Below are 20,662 nucleotides of genomic sequence, written 5' to 3'. Positions count from 1 at the left end.
ATTAGCTAACTGAAATGCATGCGTAATCTCTTTGCTGAATGCAAATAGCTGTGAGATCTTAGCAAAGCGTCCAAATAATTAGTAGTGTTACTCCTACATTGGCTAGCGTTCGTTTTCTGTAAGCTCTTATGCTAAGAATCCATTTTCTGTGAATCGAAAAGACCGTTGCTAAGTGCGTTGCTAAGGACGCACATCAAAACGCCACACTGAGTCTCGGTGCATCCCTAGTAATGGACGATGTGCCCGAAACAAGACGAAGGGTGAGTTGTTTTACAGTATTGAACCAGTTAGTTTAGACAACATTAACCCTCGAAGAGATGAAGATGCTTCACTTACTAAAAAGCCAGGTTCCCGTTAATTATGTTTCGGTTTGGAGATTGAATGAATAGAATTTACTTGGCTCGCATGCGCATACATACGTTATATATATATATATATATATATATATATATATATATATATATATATATATATATATATATATATATATATAACGTGTGTGTGTGTGTGTCATAGGCGTTCAGCTCAAGTCGCAAAGTACTTCTACAGCATGTTACTTCCTGGCAAGTCAAAGGCTCCTAATATTCCACATTTTCATCATTTTCCCCCCATTTCTACTCTTCTTAGATATTCCTGGCCTTCCTCTCGAGTCCTTCTTCATTCCATCCATACAGCGCTTTTTACACATTCATCATTCTCCATTTTTAAACTTAAAGAACATTATAAGACCAACAAAACAAATATTTGGATTTAAAAAAAAAAGGTTCCAGAAACTCTGAAGAATAAACGAAACACTGCCATCTTTTTGCGCAGTACAGTGAAACAGTTTTGCTGTTTTCGGATGTGTAAAAAATGAAACGCTTTGCTTCGACACACAGACTGAAACGTGTTTCCCTTATTTGATTTTTTATTTTACTTTTTTTTTTCTGGTTCAGTTGGGGTGTCACGTTCGTGTGGTAACGAAGTGCAATATACGTATGTTCAGGTTTTGAAAAAGTGAGTTGCACGATAGCTGCAATAAAATGCTATTTAGTATTTCTAGTTTTCATACATTATTTCTTTGTCTGCGATTTGAAACAAAAATGACATAAACCCGCATGCAAATGCGCGCAGAGGCGGTGTGGCAAAGGAAATGTCCGATAGCACACAGTTTGTTTTATACCGTTTACGTTACTTGGTGATCTCTTCAAGTTTTTTAGTTCGCTGATATGTCAGATTCGGGAAATATCTTTAAATATTAAAATCAATGAACTTAGAAAAACGCCATATACATTTAAATAAAGGGAATGAAGACTACAATAATAAACGAAATGCTATACGTCATCCGAAGTCGCGGCACTTCAACGTTTTGAGACAAGTAGATTCTCGTCGCGCGAAAACCAAAACAAAGCCTAGCAAATGTCGTCAGCTCAGAAAAATCGTGTTCGTATTTTAACACCACGTATTATTATCATGTTTGGTTATAATACAGATACTCCAGCGAAGGCAAAAAACACAGTAGGGCCGAAGACTGACTCATGGAACTGGGTTGTTTTAGCGTAGGTGTAATCATGGTCTTAAGTATAGTAGTGCCCGTAGGCTATGTGTAAACTTTGGGAGTCAACTTCGTATTGTAAAAGAGAAATTCAGAATGTAAGTGGTTAAGAGAACCTACACGTCGCTAAGCCACCGGTAAAACGTCTTCGCAAGGCAGTTGGAAGTCGTGGGAGCATGTTTTTTGCTTTCTAAAATTTTGCTAGTCAAAAGTGGAGGGCGGCTTCCACAGTCTAAAGAGCTTAGCGGCTTCAAGCCCGGAGCGGTCTCGACGCCGTAAATACCGATGTACACATACATACATATATGTATATATATATATATATATATATATATATATATATATATATATATATATATATATATATATATATATAGTGTGTGTGTGTGTGTGTGTGTGTGTGTGCAGTAACAAATGTCGGCAATTCGAGAGCTGATGGGTCGAGAAATTCGGTAAAATACACTGGTATATTGTGCGCTATAGGCGCCTGACTGGGATAGCCTCAGGTACGTAGTACTTAGATTACAATTTTTTTTTTTTTTTTTTCTTTTTAACTTATGCGTCCGAATTGCTAATACCCTGGACCCTCACTAAACAAACCTGGGTTCGGTGTCGTTGTTGGTCAGAAAGTTATGTCTTCTTTTCCACACACACACACACACACACACACACACACACACACACACACACACACACACACATATATATATATATAGATATATATATATATATATATATTATTGCTATTCCTTCAAAGTGATCATATGAACGAATGCATGACCTATGGATAAATTTGTGACCATATTTGAATGATGTTCATTACCTGTTATTTTGAGTGTAATATTTTTTTCCACTGTTTATCGCTGAGTTTACTTAAGTATTTGGATATATATATGTATATATATATTATATATATATTATGCATGTATGTATATATGCATACATTATCATTATTGCTGTTACTCCCCTTTGTATTTCATACCCTTTCAGATTGGCATCATCGTAGCACAACCATATTGGGAGAGAAGAAAGACCATTCAGTTTTCGTGTCATACTCCCGAGGACAGCATCGTCAACTTCCCCTCACGCGAGGAACCCAATTTTAAACACCTGAGAAAATTGCATGACAAGGGGATTCAGGTGAAGTATGACTTCGGCTGCATGTCATTTTAAACATATTTTACAGTGTACAAAGGGCACCCCCCCACCTCTCTCTCTCTCTCTCTCTCTTCTCTGTATGCAAATCCCACATACACCTACACACAGATCACGGATCTCTCTCAATGCGTACACAAACACACTCGAACACATACACTGTTATGTAGAGGTGTTTTTGATATAGGATTTCCAGTACATTTTCCCTCTATGTGTTTATTGTACTTGGCCAAGAGTTGAAGTATTGTATGTATAATATGTGTGTGTATATAGTGTATGTTTATGTATGTATGCATGCATGTATATATACGTGTATATACACGTATGTATACATGCATGCATACATACATATATATATATATATATATATATATATAACATATACTATATACATACACAAACACACACACACACACACACACATATATATATATATGAATAATTATCACATCGAACCGTGATCCATTTATATATCAATTCAAGCTACAAATGTCCTTTAATATCTAAATTCACTTTACCTCCCAAATGATATATTTTCATATATGTACCAAAGGGGAATTTTTAATTGATAATAATTTCGTCCCCCCATGGGATCGAACCACCGTCCAAGTGGACGGGGACGAAATCAGGACGGTCAGTGACGCTATCCAATCAGCCAACAGAGACGCTATAAGTTCATATCGATTCTGACCTTACAAGTCACCCTCGATCTTGGGTGCTTTCGTAATAGAATCGATATGAAACCCCGTCTACCATGTTGGCCAATTCGAGCGTTTGACAGCACGTAGCCTTTTGTTATGAATATATCACATCGAACCGTGATCCATTTATATATCAATTCAAGCTACAAATGTCCTTTAATATCTAAATTCACTTTCTACCGTCCCAAATGATATATTTTCATATATGTACCGAAGGGGAATTTTTTAATTGATAATAATTTCGTCCCCCATGGGATCGAACCACCGTCCAAGTGGACGGGACGAAATCAGGACGGTCAGTGACGCTATCCAATCAGCCAACAGAGACGCTATAAGTTCATATCGATTCTGACCTTACAAGTCACCCTCGATCTTGGGTGCTTTCGTAATTAGAATCGATATGAAACCCCGTCTACCATGTTGGCCAATTCGAGCGTTTGACAGCACGTAGCCTTTTGTTATGAATAAATATCACATCGAACCGTGATCCATTTAATATATCAATTCAAGCTACAATGTCCTTTAATATCTAAATTCACTTTACTCCCAAATGATATATTTTCATATATGTACCGAAGGGGAATTTTTTAATTGATAATAATTTCGTCCCCCCATGGGATCGAACCACCGTCTAAGTGGACGGGGACGAAATCAGGACGGTCAGTGACGCTATCCCAATCCAGCCAACCAGACGCTATAAGTTCATATCGATTCTGACCGTTACAAGTCACCCTCGATCTTGGGTGCTTTCGTAATTAGAATCGATATGAAACCCCGTCTACCATGTTGGCCAATTCGAGCGTTTGACAGCACGTAGCCTTCGGTACATATATGAAAATATATCATTTGGGAGGGTGTAAAGTGAATTTAGATATTAAAGGACATTTGTAGCTTGAATTGATATATAAAGGATCACGGTTCGATGTGATAATTATTCATAACAAAAGGCTACGTGCTGTCAAACGCTCGAATTGGCCAACATGGTAGACGGGGTTTCATATCGATTCTAATTACGAAAGCACCCAAGATCGAGGGTGACTTGTAAGGTCAGAATCGATATGAACTTATAGCGTCTCTGTTGGCTGATTGGATAGCGTCACTGACCGTCCTGATTTCGTCCCCGTCCACTTGGACGGTGGTTCGATCCCATGGGGGGACGAAATTATTATCAATTAAAAAATTCCCCTTCGGTACATATATGAAAATATATCATTTGGGAGGTAAAGTGAATTTAGATATTAAAGGACATTTGTAGCTTGAATTGATATATATATATATATATATATATATATATATATATGTATATAGATGTATATATAATGCATCAGCTCTTAACCAAGTACAGCATACACATAAGAAGAATTGCACTGGAAATACTATGTAAAAAACGCCTCTACATAACAGCTATAAGGTTGTGAGTAGACTAAAATTTCGGCTTCAATCGCAAAAATATTCCATGAAAAAATCTTCGGTGCTACTGTCGCTATGGCAATGGGTCTGTAGGTTTAACATTGGATGGGTCTTTAAGCTTCCTCTGCAGAAGAGGCACATTTAGGACATTCATAAGAATAGTAGGCAAAATGAGTGACTCACGAAACGGGTTAAAATTAATAGACGCCACTATCCATACATTCAGCGGAACAATTGTATAAAAATATTTTTATTTCTTATTTTCTTATTTTTTTTCCGAAGGAGTGGATTTCTTTACGGTCACACAGAGTAGAGGTGCATCAGGTATTACTAACATCTTGGTCACAAATGTACTGATGCTGTCTTGATTATTCCGAGAATTCAGAACATGGCTAAATTTATATCCCCACTGTTCGTAAAGGTAAATAGTAATATACAATATATATAAATATATATTATATATATTATTATATATTGCTACTTTCAAAATGCATGTTTTCCCCTCTTTGAAATGTCTTGTAGATTGTGTAACATTTTTTCAGATTCCTAGGATAGCTTAGAATAGGATGTTTTAAAATGTGTGTCAGATTTCGCATTAACGTCTTGTAAAAGAATATATATATAACGTAAAGAGAGAGATCCTTGTCTTTTCAAAGCTGCAAATGTTTAACTTTTATGTCAGCACTTTAAAATTAGAGTCTGCGAGATCCGTTTGCGTCCCTGCTCTGTCAGCGCGTTTGATAATGAGCTCGACTCTTTTTGTTTTACGTGGTCATCAAAAACATGTCAATCTTAATTATCGTTTACCCTCCGTTTCAATCGGGTACGTATCTGTTGAGCAGTCTTGTCTTGTACGCGTATATCGTTTTTGTCAAGTCCCACGTGGATGTTGCACATTGTGTGTGTAAGATTGCGTCAGATTTCAGAACTTTCGAGAAGCTTTCGTGCCTAGAACGTTTTGAGACATCTGCTCTGTCATTTCCATAAAGGAAGAGATTTTCATTCGATCTTAAGACCTCGAGACAGTTAGATCTCCCTCTCTCTCTCTCGCTCTCTCTCTCTCTCACTCGACATCGAGATTAAATTAACGTAACGTAAATTTGGTCACTCATATTGTGAGAATTGTATATTTGATATTTCTTAGAATTTATTTAGTTTATTTAATTTCTTTTGTGGAATGTGAACAAACATTTCGTAACGGCGCCTTGTTTTTTTTTTGTGAAAGTGTAATTTACAAGAGAAGAAAAGAAGTTGGTATACCAAAAAAGGTAAAGTGTGTTATATTTTTATTAGTTGCAACTAATAATTGTTAGGAACAGTGAATAACTAATAATGGATAGGGAGTGTGTTTAATAATAATGATAGGAACTGTTGTCTGTTACGAAGGTTTGGTAAAAACTGTTGGTTAGTGTTTTTGAATGAAAAAGATTTACACTTTTACACATTGCTGATATTTTTTGTGTTTGTGTCTGTTCCATTGTTTGTGCATTTTATTCATTTTCTTATTGAAGTGTGTCTTTTTGTTTTATATTTTCATTTGCATTCACCATTTAATTGACTTAGTTATTTTCATTGCTTTATCATTGCACATTTAATTAAATTTAACACTTGTGAATTTATTTGCATTTACTTAGAATTCTTTTCAAGTTTTATTGTTGTTTAGCACTTATGAATTAATTTCAAATTTCAAATTTTTCATTGTTGCCTAACACTTTTGAATTTTGATTGAATTAATTTTCTTGAATTTTGTGATAAATTAATTTTGATTTAATTTTACTTAATTTGATTCAAGAATTAATTAAACTTTACTTTGTTTTCAAGTAACAGTAATTTTCCCTGATATTGTGAATTTCACTTATAAATTTTGAATTTAATCATAAATTTTTGTATTTAAAATTTTTATAAGTGTTTTCTTTATCTTACACCAGTATAAATATATATAATTATGACTATATTTATGATAGGTAGAGACATAGAGTGGTAATTGATTTGCTTTCCTTCAATTTAATTGAAGTGACTTAGAACCAGGAAAGTACTTAGACTTCTGAAATCAGGGAAATACTTAGAGTTTTAAAGTTGTTGATGGAGTGATGCCCTTTGATTAATTAATTACTTACAAGATTACCTCACACCTGTTTTGATGAAAACTTAGTCTGATATTCTGCAATACTGGTAAGTGTTAAGGGATCACTGTTGCCTTTAGAGTATTCAGTCGTTTAAACGTGTTATGAGGGTTCAGGTGTCTGGCTTTTGTGAGGTAATAATTGATAAATGGTAACCAGATACTTGGCACTTCGTAACATTGTTTAATGGTGCCCAGAGACCCGGGGAAAGCAGATTTCATTATCACTCTAGAATATACTGGTGGTGTTAGGAATATATTTTGTTAGGAGAGTGACCATATAGTTTTGTTTTTGCATTTATTGTATTGAATTGTAAATTGATAACTTAGAGAAATGGCTCAGTTCAATGTTCAGGAATTTTAGCAGCTCCTTCCGTCCAAGTTCTGTCTGAAACCACTCTGTCTAGAGCACAGTGGAGCGCTTTAGCAGAGGCATGTGGTGGTTATGTGTCTACTAGTATGGTAAAGGCACAAATAAGATGTATTGCTATGGAATCATTGATAAACTCTGGTAGAATAACTGATGAAGATGAGTTAGAATTGGCTCAAGAGTTGTTGAATGTAGCACGTGCTGATCTCATAAATAAGCAAGCAGAAAGAAAGAGAAAAGTGATGCAGAGTTAGAGCTTAGACGCATTGAAGCAGAAGAGAATTTGATTAAGCTAAAAATGCTTGCTGAAAGAGAGAGAATGCAAGCTGAAAGAGAGAGAATGCAAGCTGAAAGAGAAAGAATAGACAGGGAAAAACAAAAGAAAGAAGAAAGAGAAGAAGAAAAAGCAGCAGAAGAGGAAAGAGAAAGAATAAAAGAGGAAAGAGAAATCGCAAGACATGAAAGGGAAATGGAATTAATAAAAGCTAGATCCACATTACCTGTAACACCGTCTAACCCTAACAAGGTAATCAAGACCCTGTATTTGATGTAGTGAGAGTACAGAAGTTAATCCCTAAGTTTACTGAAGAAGCTCCAGATGAGTTTTTTGATCACTTTGAGAAAGTGGCTTCAGGTATGGGATGGCCAGAGGATAAATGGTCAGTTTTGCTACAAAGTGTCTTGATTGGTAAAGGGAGAAGTGCTTATCTAGCCTTAACAGCTGATCAGTGTAAAGACTACAAGGTACTTAAACACAGTGTGCTACAAGTTTACCAGATGACCCCAGAGTACTACAATGAGAGATTCAGAAATTTAAGAAAAGATGAGAAGGGAACCTTCTTAGATTATGCTTACAAAGTGAGAAGGTGTTTCAAACGTTGGGTAGAAGCTGCTAAAGTTAAAACTTTTGATGAGTTAGAAGAGTTACTTGTTCTTGAACAGTATCTTAAGGAATTCCTGAAACATATAAGAGCCTATTTAAGAGAGAGAGAAGTGAAGAAACTTGACAAAGCCGCTACACTTAGTGAAGATTACAATATAATCAGTAGCAAACGTAATTACAATGTCAAGTACCAGAGTCAACAACGCCCAGGTTTTAAGTCTTATCCAAATAACAGGAACAAATTTAATGGGAAACCTTCAAGTTATACTACTAAGAGTTCACAAGGAAATACAGCTCGCAATTGAATGTGAAATCCTCATCCAGTTTTTCAAGACAGTTACAGAAACCTAATGTTGTCTGTTTCAAGTGTGGAAGAAGAGTAAGGACACTACAGTCAAGAGTGTTACCGGAATCAACAGCAGTCAAAACCAGTTAGTCAAGTTGTGAAACAAACTACGAAGAGCAGTGTGGGAAAGAATCAGACCTGAGAGAAAATGAAACTAAACAAGCTGATGTTTAGCAACCAGTGGAAATGTTACCTCAAGCAGTGAGTGGTTAAGCAGTGTGGGGAGGCTTTTAAGCCATATATCTATGAGGGTATGCTGTCAACTCAAGAAGGAAGTATGCAGGTACCAGTCAAGATATTACGTGATACAGGGAGTAACCATAGTGTGGTAGTACGTGGTTCTCACCCTCAGTTGGAGAAGAGTCTCACAGGAGATTCAGTTATTTTGAAGGGTATAGGAGGAGAGGAAGTAACTCCTATATGCCGCTTACACCTGTCATGTGAATTGGTGACAGGGAATGTTGATTTTGCTGTAAAGGACTCACTAGCTGTGGGAAGGTATACATGTTCTGTTGGGGAATGAAGTTGGTAGTGTGCCATTTATTCCTTGTCCTGTAGTGACAGACAAACCATTGAGGATTAGTCCTACAGAAGAGTTGGAGAAGAATAACCCCCACCTGTTTCCTAGTTGTGTAACTACCAGAAGTATGAAGAGGACTACGACTGTAAGTGAAGAAACTGAGGATTTACACACCCAAGAAGGATCAAGTGAAGGATCTTTGTGCTTAGAAGAATTATTCCAGGGAAGTGAAGTTTCCCATAGTGCTGATCAAGAAGAGATTTCCCAAGAAGATGAAGAAGACGACAACGAAGAAGAAGAACCTGATGTTCCTGAAGAGACTCCGAGTAGTCAAAGTGTTGCTGAAGACAGTAGTGAAACTACAGTAGCTGAGTTAGCAGATATTGAGAATTCAACCCTTGAAGTTGGTCAAGTGACAAGAGAGAAGCTGATGGACTTGCAGAAGAAGGATGCATCGTTAACTGATTTGTTCTTCAGAGTTGTTGATCGAGAAGAGATGCAACAAACTCCTACCTGTTACTATCTGAAGGAAGGTTTTACTGATGAGGAAGTATAGACCTACAGATATACCAGGAGATGCTGTATGGGGGCGAATATCATCAAATTTTGATTCCATATCCGTTGAGAAAGCAAGTGGTTTGCAGTAGCTCATGAGTCTGGACATATGGGAATCAGGAAGACTGTGGAGAAGATCATGAAATATTTTTTTCTGGCCTGGACTTCACAGAGATGTAGCAGGTTCTGTCGTGAGTGTCATACCTGCCAGATAGCTGGAAAACCGAATGAAACCATCAAGAAAGCCCCCCTACAACCTATAGAAGTTAGAGGAGAACCCTTTAGCAAAGTGATTATAGACATGGTTGGACCATTGCCGAAGACAAAGAAAGGAAATGAGTATTTGTTGACATTAATGTGTCCAGTGACAAGGTATCCAGAAGCAATCCCTGTTAGAAACATATCTGCCAAGATAGTTGCTGAGAAACTTGTGGTGAGTTTTTTCTCAAAGTTTGGTATACAAAGAAAATGTACAAAGTGACAGAGGAACAAACTTTACTTCAAAGTTATTCCAGGATGTGATGAATTTGTTAGGAGTGAAACAACAGTTATCCACTGCCTATCATCCAGAAACTCAAGGTGCCTTGGAAAGGTTCCACCAGACATTGAAAAGTATGCTGACAAAGTATTGTTTCTGAGTCAGGTAGAGAATGGGATGTTGGTTTACCATTAATGTTGTTTGAAGTTAGGAGTGCTTACCAAGAAAGTATGGGATGTTCACCTAATGAGATGATTTTTGGAAGAGAAGTGAGAGGACTGTTGAAGATTCTTGCAGAAAATTGGGAAGAAAATCAAGAGGAAAGCCAAGCAGAGTATGTGAAGAACTTAAGGAAGAGTTGAAAGAGATTAGAAAATTCTCTTTAGAAAACTTGAAAATGAGTCAAGAGAAAAATGAAAGGAGATTTGATGCTAAGGCTAAGCTAAGAAGTTTTAGTGTTGGTCAAGAAGTGTTAGTGTTCTTACCTGTCAAGAGATTTCCCCTCACTAATAAATTTCAAGGTCCTTACAAGATAATTCAGAAGTTAAGTGATAGAACTTATGTGATTGATACACCAGAAAGAAGAAGAAGACAAAGGAAGATACATGTGAACCTCTTGAAACCTTATTTCTCAGAAACTAAAACTGAAACTGTGTCAGTAACCCAAACAACTTTATCTACAGAAGAACGATGATGGCTACGAATTGGGAGCTGCAAGCAAGATGAATAATTCTTCAATTTTGGAAAATTTGGAGGATAAACTGAAACATCTGAGTGTTGAACAAGGTGAAGACTTAAGTGACGTAATTAGAAGTTTTCCAGAAATTTTTTCAGATGTGCCTAGACGTACTGATCTGACCAAGCATGAAATCAAGATTCAAGAACATGGAAAACCTTTCAAGCGAAGAGCCTATCGCTTATCACCGTATCATCGAGATGTTTTGAAGAAGGAAGTTGAGTATTTGCTGCAACATGGATTAGCAGAACCCAGTTCAAGTCACTTTAGTTCTCCATGTGTGTTAGTGAAGAAACCAGATGGTTCATTTAGGATGTGTACTGATTATAGGAAGCTGAATTCTATCAGTGTGGCTGATAATTATCCTTTGCCTCTTATAGATCAGTTACTTGATAATATTGGGCAAGCCAAGTTTGTTTCCAAGATAGACTTGTTGAAAGGATATTATCAAATTCCCTTAGATGAGAATGCGAAGCTGCTGTCAGCTTTTATTACTCCTTTTGGACTATATCAGTATACTGTTCTGCCGTTTGGTCTGATGAATGCACCCGCAACATTTCAACGAGTGAGGTGGATCAACTGTTAGGATCAATAGAAGGAGTAGGTGTATACCTAGATGACATCGTGATTTACTCTACAACGTGGGAAGAACATCTGAAGATTCTGAAGAAAGTTTTCAAGAAACTACAAGAAGCAGGATTAACAGTCAACCTAGAGAAGAGTGAGTTTGGAAAGGCAACTGTACAGTATCTTGGGTTTGAAGTGGGAAAGGCCTTCTTGCTCCAGTAAATGCTAATGTAGAAGGTATCCGTAAGGCTACCCCACCTACTACCAGGAAACAGCTACAGAGATTTTTAGGCATGGCTGGTTTCTATCGTCGTTTTTGCCCAAATTTCTCAGCCGTAGTAGCTCCCTTGACAGACTTGACTAGTCCCAAAGCTAAGTTTATTTGGACTCCAGAGTGTCAAGAATCCTTTGAGAAGGTAAAAGCCATTTTAACTTCAAGACCAGTACTTCAAGCTCCAGACTTCGACAAGAAATTTGTGATACAAGTTGATGCGTCAGACTGTGGTGTTGGAGCTGTTCTACTTCAAGAAGATGAAAATAATATCTACCATCCTGTATGCTTCATGTCTACAAAATTGAAAAACATCAGAAAGTATATTCGACAATTGAGAAGGAAACTTTAGCCTTAATCACCGCATTGAAAAATTTGAAGTGTATGTGAATAGACCTAGGAATGAAGAAATTGTGTGTTTTCTCTGATCACAATCCCCTGTCATTTATCCAGAAAATGAAAAACCATAATCAAAGACTGACCAGGTGGTCTTTGTGCCTGCAACAGTATAACTTAAGAGTGCAGCACATTAGTGGCAAAAACAATGTAGTTGCTGATTATTTATCTCGTTGCGAATCGTTGGATTCAACACCGTGATAAAAAATTTCCTGGGGGGAGGTATATTATATATTGCTACTTTCAAAATGCATGTTTTCCCCTCTTTGAAATGTCTTGTAGATTGTGTAACATTTTTTCAGATTCCTAGATAGCTTAGAATAGGATGTTTTTAAAAAAAAAAAATGTGTGTTCAGATTTCGCATTAACGTCTTGTAAAAGAAAATATATATAACGTAAAGAGAGAGAGATCCTTGTCTTTTCAAAGCTGCAAATGTTTAACTTTTATGTCAGCACTTTGAAATTAGAGTCTGCGAGATCCGTTTGCGTCCCTGCTCTGTCAGCGCGTTTGATAATGAGCTCGACTCTTTTTACGTGGTCATCAAAAACATGTCAATCTTAATTATCGTTTACCCTCCGTTTCAATCGGGTACGTATCTGTTGAGCAGTCTTGTCTTGTACGCGTATATCTTTGTCAAGTCCCACGTGGATGTTGCACATTGTGTGTGTAAGATTGCGTCAGATTTCAGAACTTTCGAGAAGCTTTCGTGCCTAGAACGTTTGAGACATCTGCTCTGTCATTTCCATAAAGGAAGAGATTTTCATTCGATCTTAAGACCTCGAGGCAGTTAGATCTCCCTCTCTCTCTCTCGCTCTCTCTCTCTCTCACTCGACATCGAGATTAAATTAACGTAACGTAAATTTGGTCACTCATATTGTGAGAATTGTATATTTGATATTTCTTAGAATTTATTTAGTTTATTTAATTTCTTTTGTGGAATCTGAACAAACATTTCGTAACGGCGCCTTGTTTTTTTTTTGTGAAAGTGTAATTTACAAGAGAAGAAAAGAAGTTGGTATACCAAAAAAGGTAAAGTGTGTTATATTTTTATTAGTTGCAACTAATAATTGTTAGGAACAGTGAATAACTAATAATGGATAGGGAGTGTGTTTAATTAATAATTGATAGGAACTGTTGTCTGTTATGAAGGTTTGGTAAAAACTGTTGGTTAGTGTTTTTGAATGAAAAAGATTTACACTTTTACACATTGCTGATATTTTTTGTGTTTGTGTCTGTTCCATTGTTTGTGCATTTATTCATTTTCTTATTGAAGTGTGTCTTTTTGTTTTATATTTTCATTTGCATTCACCATTTAATTGACTTAGTTATTTTCATTGCTTTATCATTGCACATTTAATTAAATTTAACACTTGTGAATTTATTTGCATTTACTTAGAATTCTTTTCAAGTTTTATTGTTGTTTAGCACTTATGAATTAATTTCAAATTTTCAATTATTGCCTAACACTTTTGAATTTTGATTGAATTAATTTTCTTGAATTTTGTGATAAATTAATTTTTTTTGATTTAATTTTACTTAATTTGATTCAAGAATTAATTAAACTTTACTTTGTTTTCAAGTAACAGTAATTTTCCCTGATATTGTGAATTTCACTTATAAATTGAATTTAATCATAAATTTTTGTATTTAAAATTTTTATAAGTGTTTTCTTTATCTTACACCAGTATAAATATATATAATTATGACTATATTTATGATAGGTAGAGACATAGAGTGGTAATTGATTTGCTTTCCTTCAATTTAATTGAAGTGACTTAGAACCAGGAAAGTACTTAGACTTCTGAAATCAGGGAAATACTTAGAGTTTTAAAGTTGTTGATGGAGTGATGCCCTTTGATTAATTTAATTACTTACAAGATTACCTCACACCTGTTTTGATGAACTTAGTCTGATATTCTGCAATACTGGTAAGTGTTAAGGGATCACTGTTGCCTTTAGAGTATTCAGTCGTTTAAACGTGTTATGAGGGTTCAGGTGTCTGGCTTTTGTGAGGTAATAATTGATAAATGGTAACCAGATACTTGGCACTTCGTAACAATATATATATATATATATATATATATATATATATATATATATATATATATATATAATATATATATATATATATATATATATATATATGTATATATATTACATATAATATATATCATATTATACATATATGATGTATATATATACATAATATATATATATAATATAGATATATATATATATATATATAATATATATATATATATATATATATATATATATATATATATATATATATCCTTAAATCCACGGTATGAAGGTAAGTGAAACAGGGACTTGGAACAAGTATTTTCGTAGTATATTCTACAGTATATTCTACATTTTCGAGTTCAGTGTGAGCTTGAAAATGTAGAAAATACTACGAAAGTGCTTGTTCCAAGTCCCTGTTTCACTTACCCTTCTACCGAGGATTTAAGGATATTTCCAAGTACGTCCTTCCGTGCTACATTGGATATATATATATATATATATATATATATATATATATATATATATATATATATATATATATATAATATATATATATATGTATATATAATATTTATATATAATATAATATATATATATATATATATATATATATATATATATATATATATATATATATATATATATATATATTACTTTATATTCATATATCTAAAGAAGGTTAATGATGCTACCGGACATAAGTTACTCGAAATAACAACTGGAAAACCCCCGTGAAGTAAACTATACTCTGATATTCAAGATGAAAAGATACGGAGCAACCAAGACCTCATCATACGAAACTACCGACGCCCTCTAGTGACGAATCGGCGAAACGCAAAACTATTCTCTGTTTTTTTCCATGTCCACCCGCCTGTGGTGTTTGCGTATGGTAACACTGTGTCCCGGGCTTTAGATAGTTACGCTCTGTGTAAGTTTTAGGCAAATAAAAGGATATCTGGGTGTACATTTGCAACTGAAGTATTTTAATAATTTACTGTATGCGAATTACGCCGTTAATATTCGAAATAGGATATTATTATAATTGTTGAATGTAAGCAGAATGCACCTATCTAAAGCTCGGGACGCAGTGTTACCATACGCAAAAACCACAGGCGAGTGGACAGATGGAAAAAAAAAAAAAACCGAGTATAGATCACAATTCAAGGGAATCCTGAATTGGTTTTAAATGCATGCAAACGAAAGGAAAAGCTGAAGAGCTATAAGTATTGATTATTTTCTTGTTCGTGCTAGTGTCAAGTTGCTTTTATCCAGGCAGTGGTCCAGGTCGTCGAAGGCGTCTGCCAGACAGAAGTCCGTGTCCCCTGGAGCCGCTGGGTGGAAACAACGCCCCCTGACCCACCGCCTGACGATGCTCCTGCGCCCCAGATATCTTCGGAAGTGCTCGAAAGGTAAGGGGAAATTGTTGTTAAAATAATTTCTGTTTTAATTGCTCCCTTGTTAACTGATGTTTGCGTACGTATTCTCTACAACACTGGTTCTTAGCCTGGCGGTGCGCCCCCGTAGGAGGCAGTCAGCAATTTTCAGGGGAGGCGCGAGCCCTAGGGAAAAGTTAACAATTCTGTTATTATATTCGTTATTCTCTTAATAAGAGTGAGGAACTATTATTAATTAGATTATGAAAAAAGTGCAAAAGTATCACCTCATAACGTTATTTTTTCTATATAATAGTCTACTACTCTGGTTAGCATCGTTAGAATTACCATTTTCTGTAATCATCTACCTCCCTCCTTATCCCTTGAAAACCCTTCTCTTTCTCTCTTTGTTTCCTTTAAATCTAGGAGGGAATTTTACTCATAGATACAAGGGGGCCGTGGAGGGAAGGACCTACTTTTAGAAGGGGCGTGGTAAGAAAAAGGTCAAGAACAACTGCTCTACCACATATTTTGCTTATGGTTGATGTTGATACTTCCCATTTTATTGATCTTGTTCACACTTACATTATATTCCGTTATTTAAACCTGGATTTTCCTTTCACAAATGTAAATATATTTCGTATCTTTGTCATTATTTCCCTTTCGCTATTCCTTCGGAATATATTGACGGCTCTTTATCGTTATGATGACATTTAGTAATATTTCCCATTGCTTCTCGTTATTCAGCCATGTCTCATATTCATAAGTTGTCATACATTTTTGAAAAATGTGAACTTTGTTTCTAAATGCATATACAAATCACACACATACACATTCACATACACATTTATGTACATGTATACATGCGTACATACTTACATATATATATATATATATATATATATATATATATATATATATATATATATATATAATATATATATATATATTGTTGTGTGTGTATGTATATGTAGTTATATGGTCTAGCTGAAATAATTCACCTACCAGCTGAGGACTTAGTGTGTTTCTAACAGGCTTGAAAGCAGCGTCCAGGAAACCTCGACGGTCGATGTGCTCAGCGACGACTGGGGAAACTTGGGGAGATTCGATCGCTCAGCTGCCGTCCTCAAGCCTTTCACACTTCCAGGAAAGGGATTAGTCCCGACTTCCAAAGGTATCATTTTTGCGTTATTGTTTCTATCTTCCCTCAATTAACCTTTGAATTGATCATTTTCATTTTTTTCATCGTTATATATAAATCTCACTTTTGAATTGGAACATTTAATTTGCCTCCTTGTCTTACTGACAGTTCTCTTTTTATTGCTTACTCGGGGGTAAGCCTACAAACTACGCTGTTGTTGTTGTCGTTGTTGTTATTCTTGTTGGGGAGTTAGGATAGACCTTTTTTAAAAGCTTAAAAAGGTCTGAAAGGTTTAAAGATACAGGAATTTTAGGAAAAGGATATTTATATCTTATTTTTAGAATAGAAATTTAAAAAATAAATAATCTGCATGGTAAACAGTACAGAACAATTATTTCTAATAAAATATAGCGTATGTATTTTAATTTTCATCGGTGAAACAATGCGCTTTTTGACTGTACATTTTAGCATATGCCTCGAGTAAGCTGGAGGTCGGATCACGCCTTTGTCTTCCTTTTCATCCTTGTCATTAATAATAATAAAAGAGTTCTCTTCATCTCTGCATTTGTTACCTCTCTTCCCCAAGGATGCTATAACTATAGTTGGTTTAGCCCTTTTGATTATAAGCTAGGATCTCATGATGATACTAACAATTACATGTGCCTGTCCTTAGGGGTGATCTCTGGTGGCTTACTTGCTGAATATATATAAATGTGTGGCTGTTCCATACCATCACTAAGCTGTGTGCTCTCAGTGGTGATATAGAACTAGGTTGGCAAAACCAAAGGGTGTGTTTATATAGAGTAAAAAGAAACATAATTCACTTTATAGAGATTTACACACTACTTGAATTATGTACATATACACGTTGGTATAACAAATATGGAAAGGATAAACAGCTGCATACATATGACCTTGCCATTCAAGGCTGGAGAAAGTGATGGAGGGGATGTCCCTGTCTCCCAGAAGGGCGGTTTGAACCTGTCCACTGATATCCAGTCCATGCTGCCATTCATGAGTAATTTAAAGGCTTTGTTTTGCCTCTCAATAACTGGGTATGGGCCTCTGTAAGGCAGGTTAAGGTGGGTCTTCTGGACAGTATTTCAAATGAATATGGATTGGGGTAAGTGTCTTATTTAGGTCTTTGTACTTTTGGATGTATGTTCATAATCATCTGGTGACTATTTGTGGTCATTCCAATTCTTTGTTTAATAGCCTGGTATTAAGAGCAGGGAAGAATTCACCAGGAACCCAAATGGGTTCCCTGATCAGTTTGGCAGACCTCTGGGTAAGGTCTATCCTTCCATATTTCTGAAGCCTTTTTAGCAATGAGTAGTTTCACCTGCAGCAGGTGGCCAAACTTCGAGTGGACCGGTGGACCTGCTGTTAAGATACGGCAGGAGGTGATGTAGGTCAGTGCTCCTTGCTAACAAGATAGGTGGCTGTTTGATTCTCATAGAGAGTTGTGTTGTTTGGAAAGGGGATGTCAGTAAGGTGGCAGTGGTGATATCCATGAAAAGCCAGTAGTGCCTGAGGAAGTTGGTACTGAGTAGGGGCTTGGATGTCAGCAGTAATGAATTTCCACCTGTATTTCCTTCCCATCAGGTGAAAGACAAAGGTCTCGGTGCTGTAGGATTGCATAGGTCTGCTTATTGGTAGCCATATGTCACAGCTGGGTGTTGGGCAATCACTGCCACTTGACTTTTGATGCTGGTATTATTGACGCTGAGGCTCTGTTATGCACCAGGAACTTCTTGCCAGAAGCACTGTCAGTGATAGAAAACCTAGTGGAGTAGGCAACCAAAGTATCATAGTGGTCACTTTTCCTTCCTTGGGTGGCTGCCTTAGTTGTTTTTTGTTCAGCTTCAGCTGGGGCACATTTCCTGGTTTCTTTTCAAAATTTATATTATAGATGCACAGTATGGGCGGCCTGGGGCATACAAGTGACGAGGGCTTGCTTTTACCCATAATTTGTGTGATGTCTGTGTATGGCTTTGCTTGAATGTCGTAATCGTTGTTATAAAGACTGTCTCTGGTCTCACAGGTGGAGATGGCTGCGTGTTACCCCAGCAGCTTATGTGCCTATTTTATGAAGTCCACCATAAGGTTTGAAAACCAGTAATTTATTAATGTTAATTACAAATATCTGAAATTGATGAACATTACTGTTACTGAAACACCATTACCAGTGTTTTACAGAGGTAAATTAACAACAAGAAAATAACCGAAATTGAAATTAATAAAATAAAATCTGAAGTCAATGACTCAGGGTTTCAGAAAACTCTTCGTGAAGTGGCAAGTACAAATAGGAAAACTGAGCTTTCTCTCTCTGGTACATGTGGTTTAGCAACAGAAATGAAATTGAAGCAATGTGGAAGCAGCCTGAGTACTTGCAAAAGCTTTACCAAGGCTGATTAACAATAACAGCAACCAACATGAACTCTGAAAGAGCTTTTCTCCTGCAGACTACTTCGATTCGAAATGAAATTTTGATGAATCTCAAAAACAGTAGATGCTTTATACTGCTCAAAATCACACATCTTGAGTGTTAAATAGTCAGTGGCTCTGATTGTAATAACAAAAAAATATTTAGACTTTTTGTCAGAGAAAAGTTTTCTGAATATCTTGAATCGCTATTTTTGAAAATAAGTTTTTCTCAGCAATGACCGTTTTCAATAATCTCTTATATCCATTTGTGTACCCTTGTTAGGAAAATCAATATTCTCAAAGTCCAGTACTTCCATAATTGCTTTGTATAAAACTACAGACAACGGTGACAAAAAAAAAAAAAAAAAAAAAAGTCTGCCACGAGTGTACCTTTGTTGTCTGGACTAGTGCAGCAGACTTTGATAGGGCGACTGCATAGCAGTCTCCCTCAAGAGGCTGCCCTTCCATGATTTGCCCTCTGCATGGAGCTCTGGTAGTGTGAGGAGGGACTTCTGTGAGTGTTCATTCACTCTATTTTGTCGAGCTTAACATATTCTAGAGGAGGAACTGACTTTCTGCTCTCCGGGAGAAAGGGAGAAGTAGGTGACTTACTGCATTCAAACTTGGCAGTTTTGTCCGACGGCTTTGATCTCTTGAGTGATTGTTTCTAACCTGCAAACTCGGCCCTATGTAATCCTTTAGTCGCCATGGTTTGTTGATAGAAATGAGTTTTATATCTACCATTCTATAAAAGCAATGTTTTAATACTTTAAAGGAAGGGCCAATGAGTACTTAGGTGCTATATTTAGACCATTAGTGGCTATGATTTGGCAGGCTTGGATGTATTTAGTAAGTTAGTTGCCGGGTGTTTGGTGCAAGTACCATGCTTTTGTCTACTGATTTGGGGGATAACGATGAGCTTTCAAGAGAAAGCAAACCGTAGCCAAACACTGTAATTAGTCTGTCAATGGGTGGTTGTTAGGTATGACATGGCTGGAAAGCATTCTGTCTACCAGGTAGCAACAAGGTTACATTAATGTAAATGTTAGTCATGCATGGGGTGTCTGGAGTACAGAGATTTCATGGCCAGGTTTGATCTGCTTTCAATACAGCACGTGAATGGAAATGCAACGTCTCAGGCCATTTCGTTTTATTTTATATTCATATAATTAGAATTAGACAGTCTTTTCCTTTCTGTGATATCTGCAACATCAGCTACCTGGCCAAATTTTTAAAATGTATCTCTGGTGGACATTCCATTATACATTTGAGGAGTCTGCTGTGGCAGTTAAAATCTGTTTTAATTCCATTTTTAACTACAATTGTAATGTATAGATATATTTCTGATTAATCCAGGGACTGATATTGTAACTTGTATTGTGATTTAATAAAGGACCCTAGGACTCCTATCCTTGAGTTTAGTTGCAGTCTCTCATATAATTTAGATATAAGCAAAAAAAAAAAAAAAAAAAGAAAAGAAAAGAAAAGAAAAAAAAACTGCTTTCCAACTTGTTTCATAATTTGAAATGCTATAGTATACGGCGTAACCATAGATGAATCCATGCAAATGTGATTTTCATTTTAGTTAAGGAAGAAGAAGAAGAAGCGGAAGATGAAGAGGGCGAGGAGGAAGAAGAAGAGGAGGTGTCCT

General features: G+C 36.1%; 1 protein-coding gene across 1 annotated transcript in view; it reads left to right on the top strand.

Moving 5' to 3' along the window:
* The first annotated feature begins 230 nt into the window (after positions 1 to 230).
* The window catches only part of LOC135200652 (uncharacterized), a 40,470-nt gene continuing 20,038 nt past the window's right edge, over positions 231 to 20,662 (top strand). The window contains exons 1-5 of the mRNA XM_064229259.1: positions 231 to 260; positions 2,525 to 2,674; positions 15,343 to 15,479; positions 16,478 to 16,617; positions 20,597 to 20,655. Coding sequence (XP_064085329.1) covers positions 231 to 260; positions 2,525 to 2,674; positions 15,343 to 15,479; positions 16,478 to 16,617; positions 20,597 to 20,655 — 516 coding nt within the window. The remainder of the gene's footprint in view (positions 261 to 2,524; positions 2,675 to 15,342; positions 15,480 to 16,477; positions 16,618 to 20,596; positions 20,656 to 20,662) is intronic.

The sequence above is a fragment of the Macrobrachium nipponense genome, chromosome 27, assembly GCF_015104395.2.
Source record: "Macrobrachium nipponense isolate FS-2020 chromosome 27, ASM1510439v2, whole genome shotgun sequence".
In the NCBI taxonomy this organism is placed as follows: Eukaryota; Metazoa; Arthropoda; class Malacostraca; order Decapoda; family Palaemonidae; genus Macrobrachium; species Macrobrachium nipponense.
This window is presented reverse-complemented; position numbering and strand designations above follow the sequence as displayed.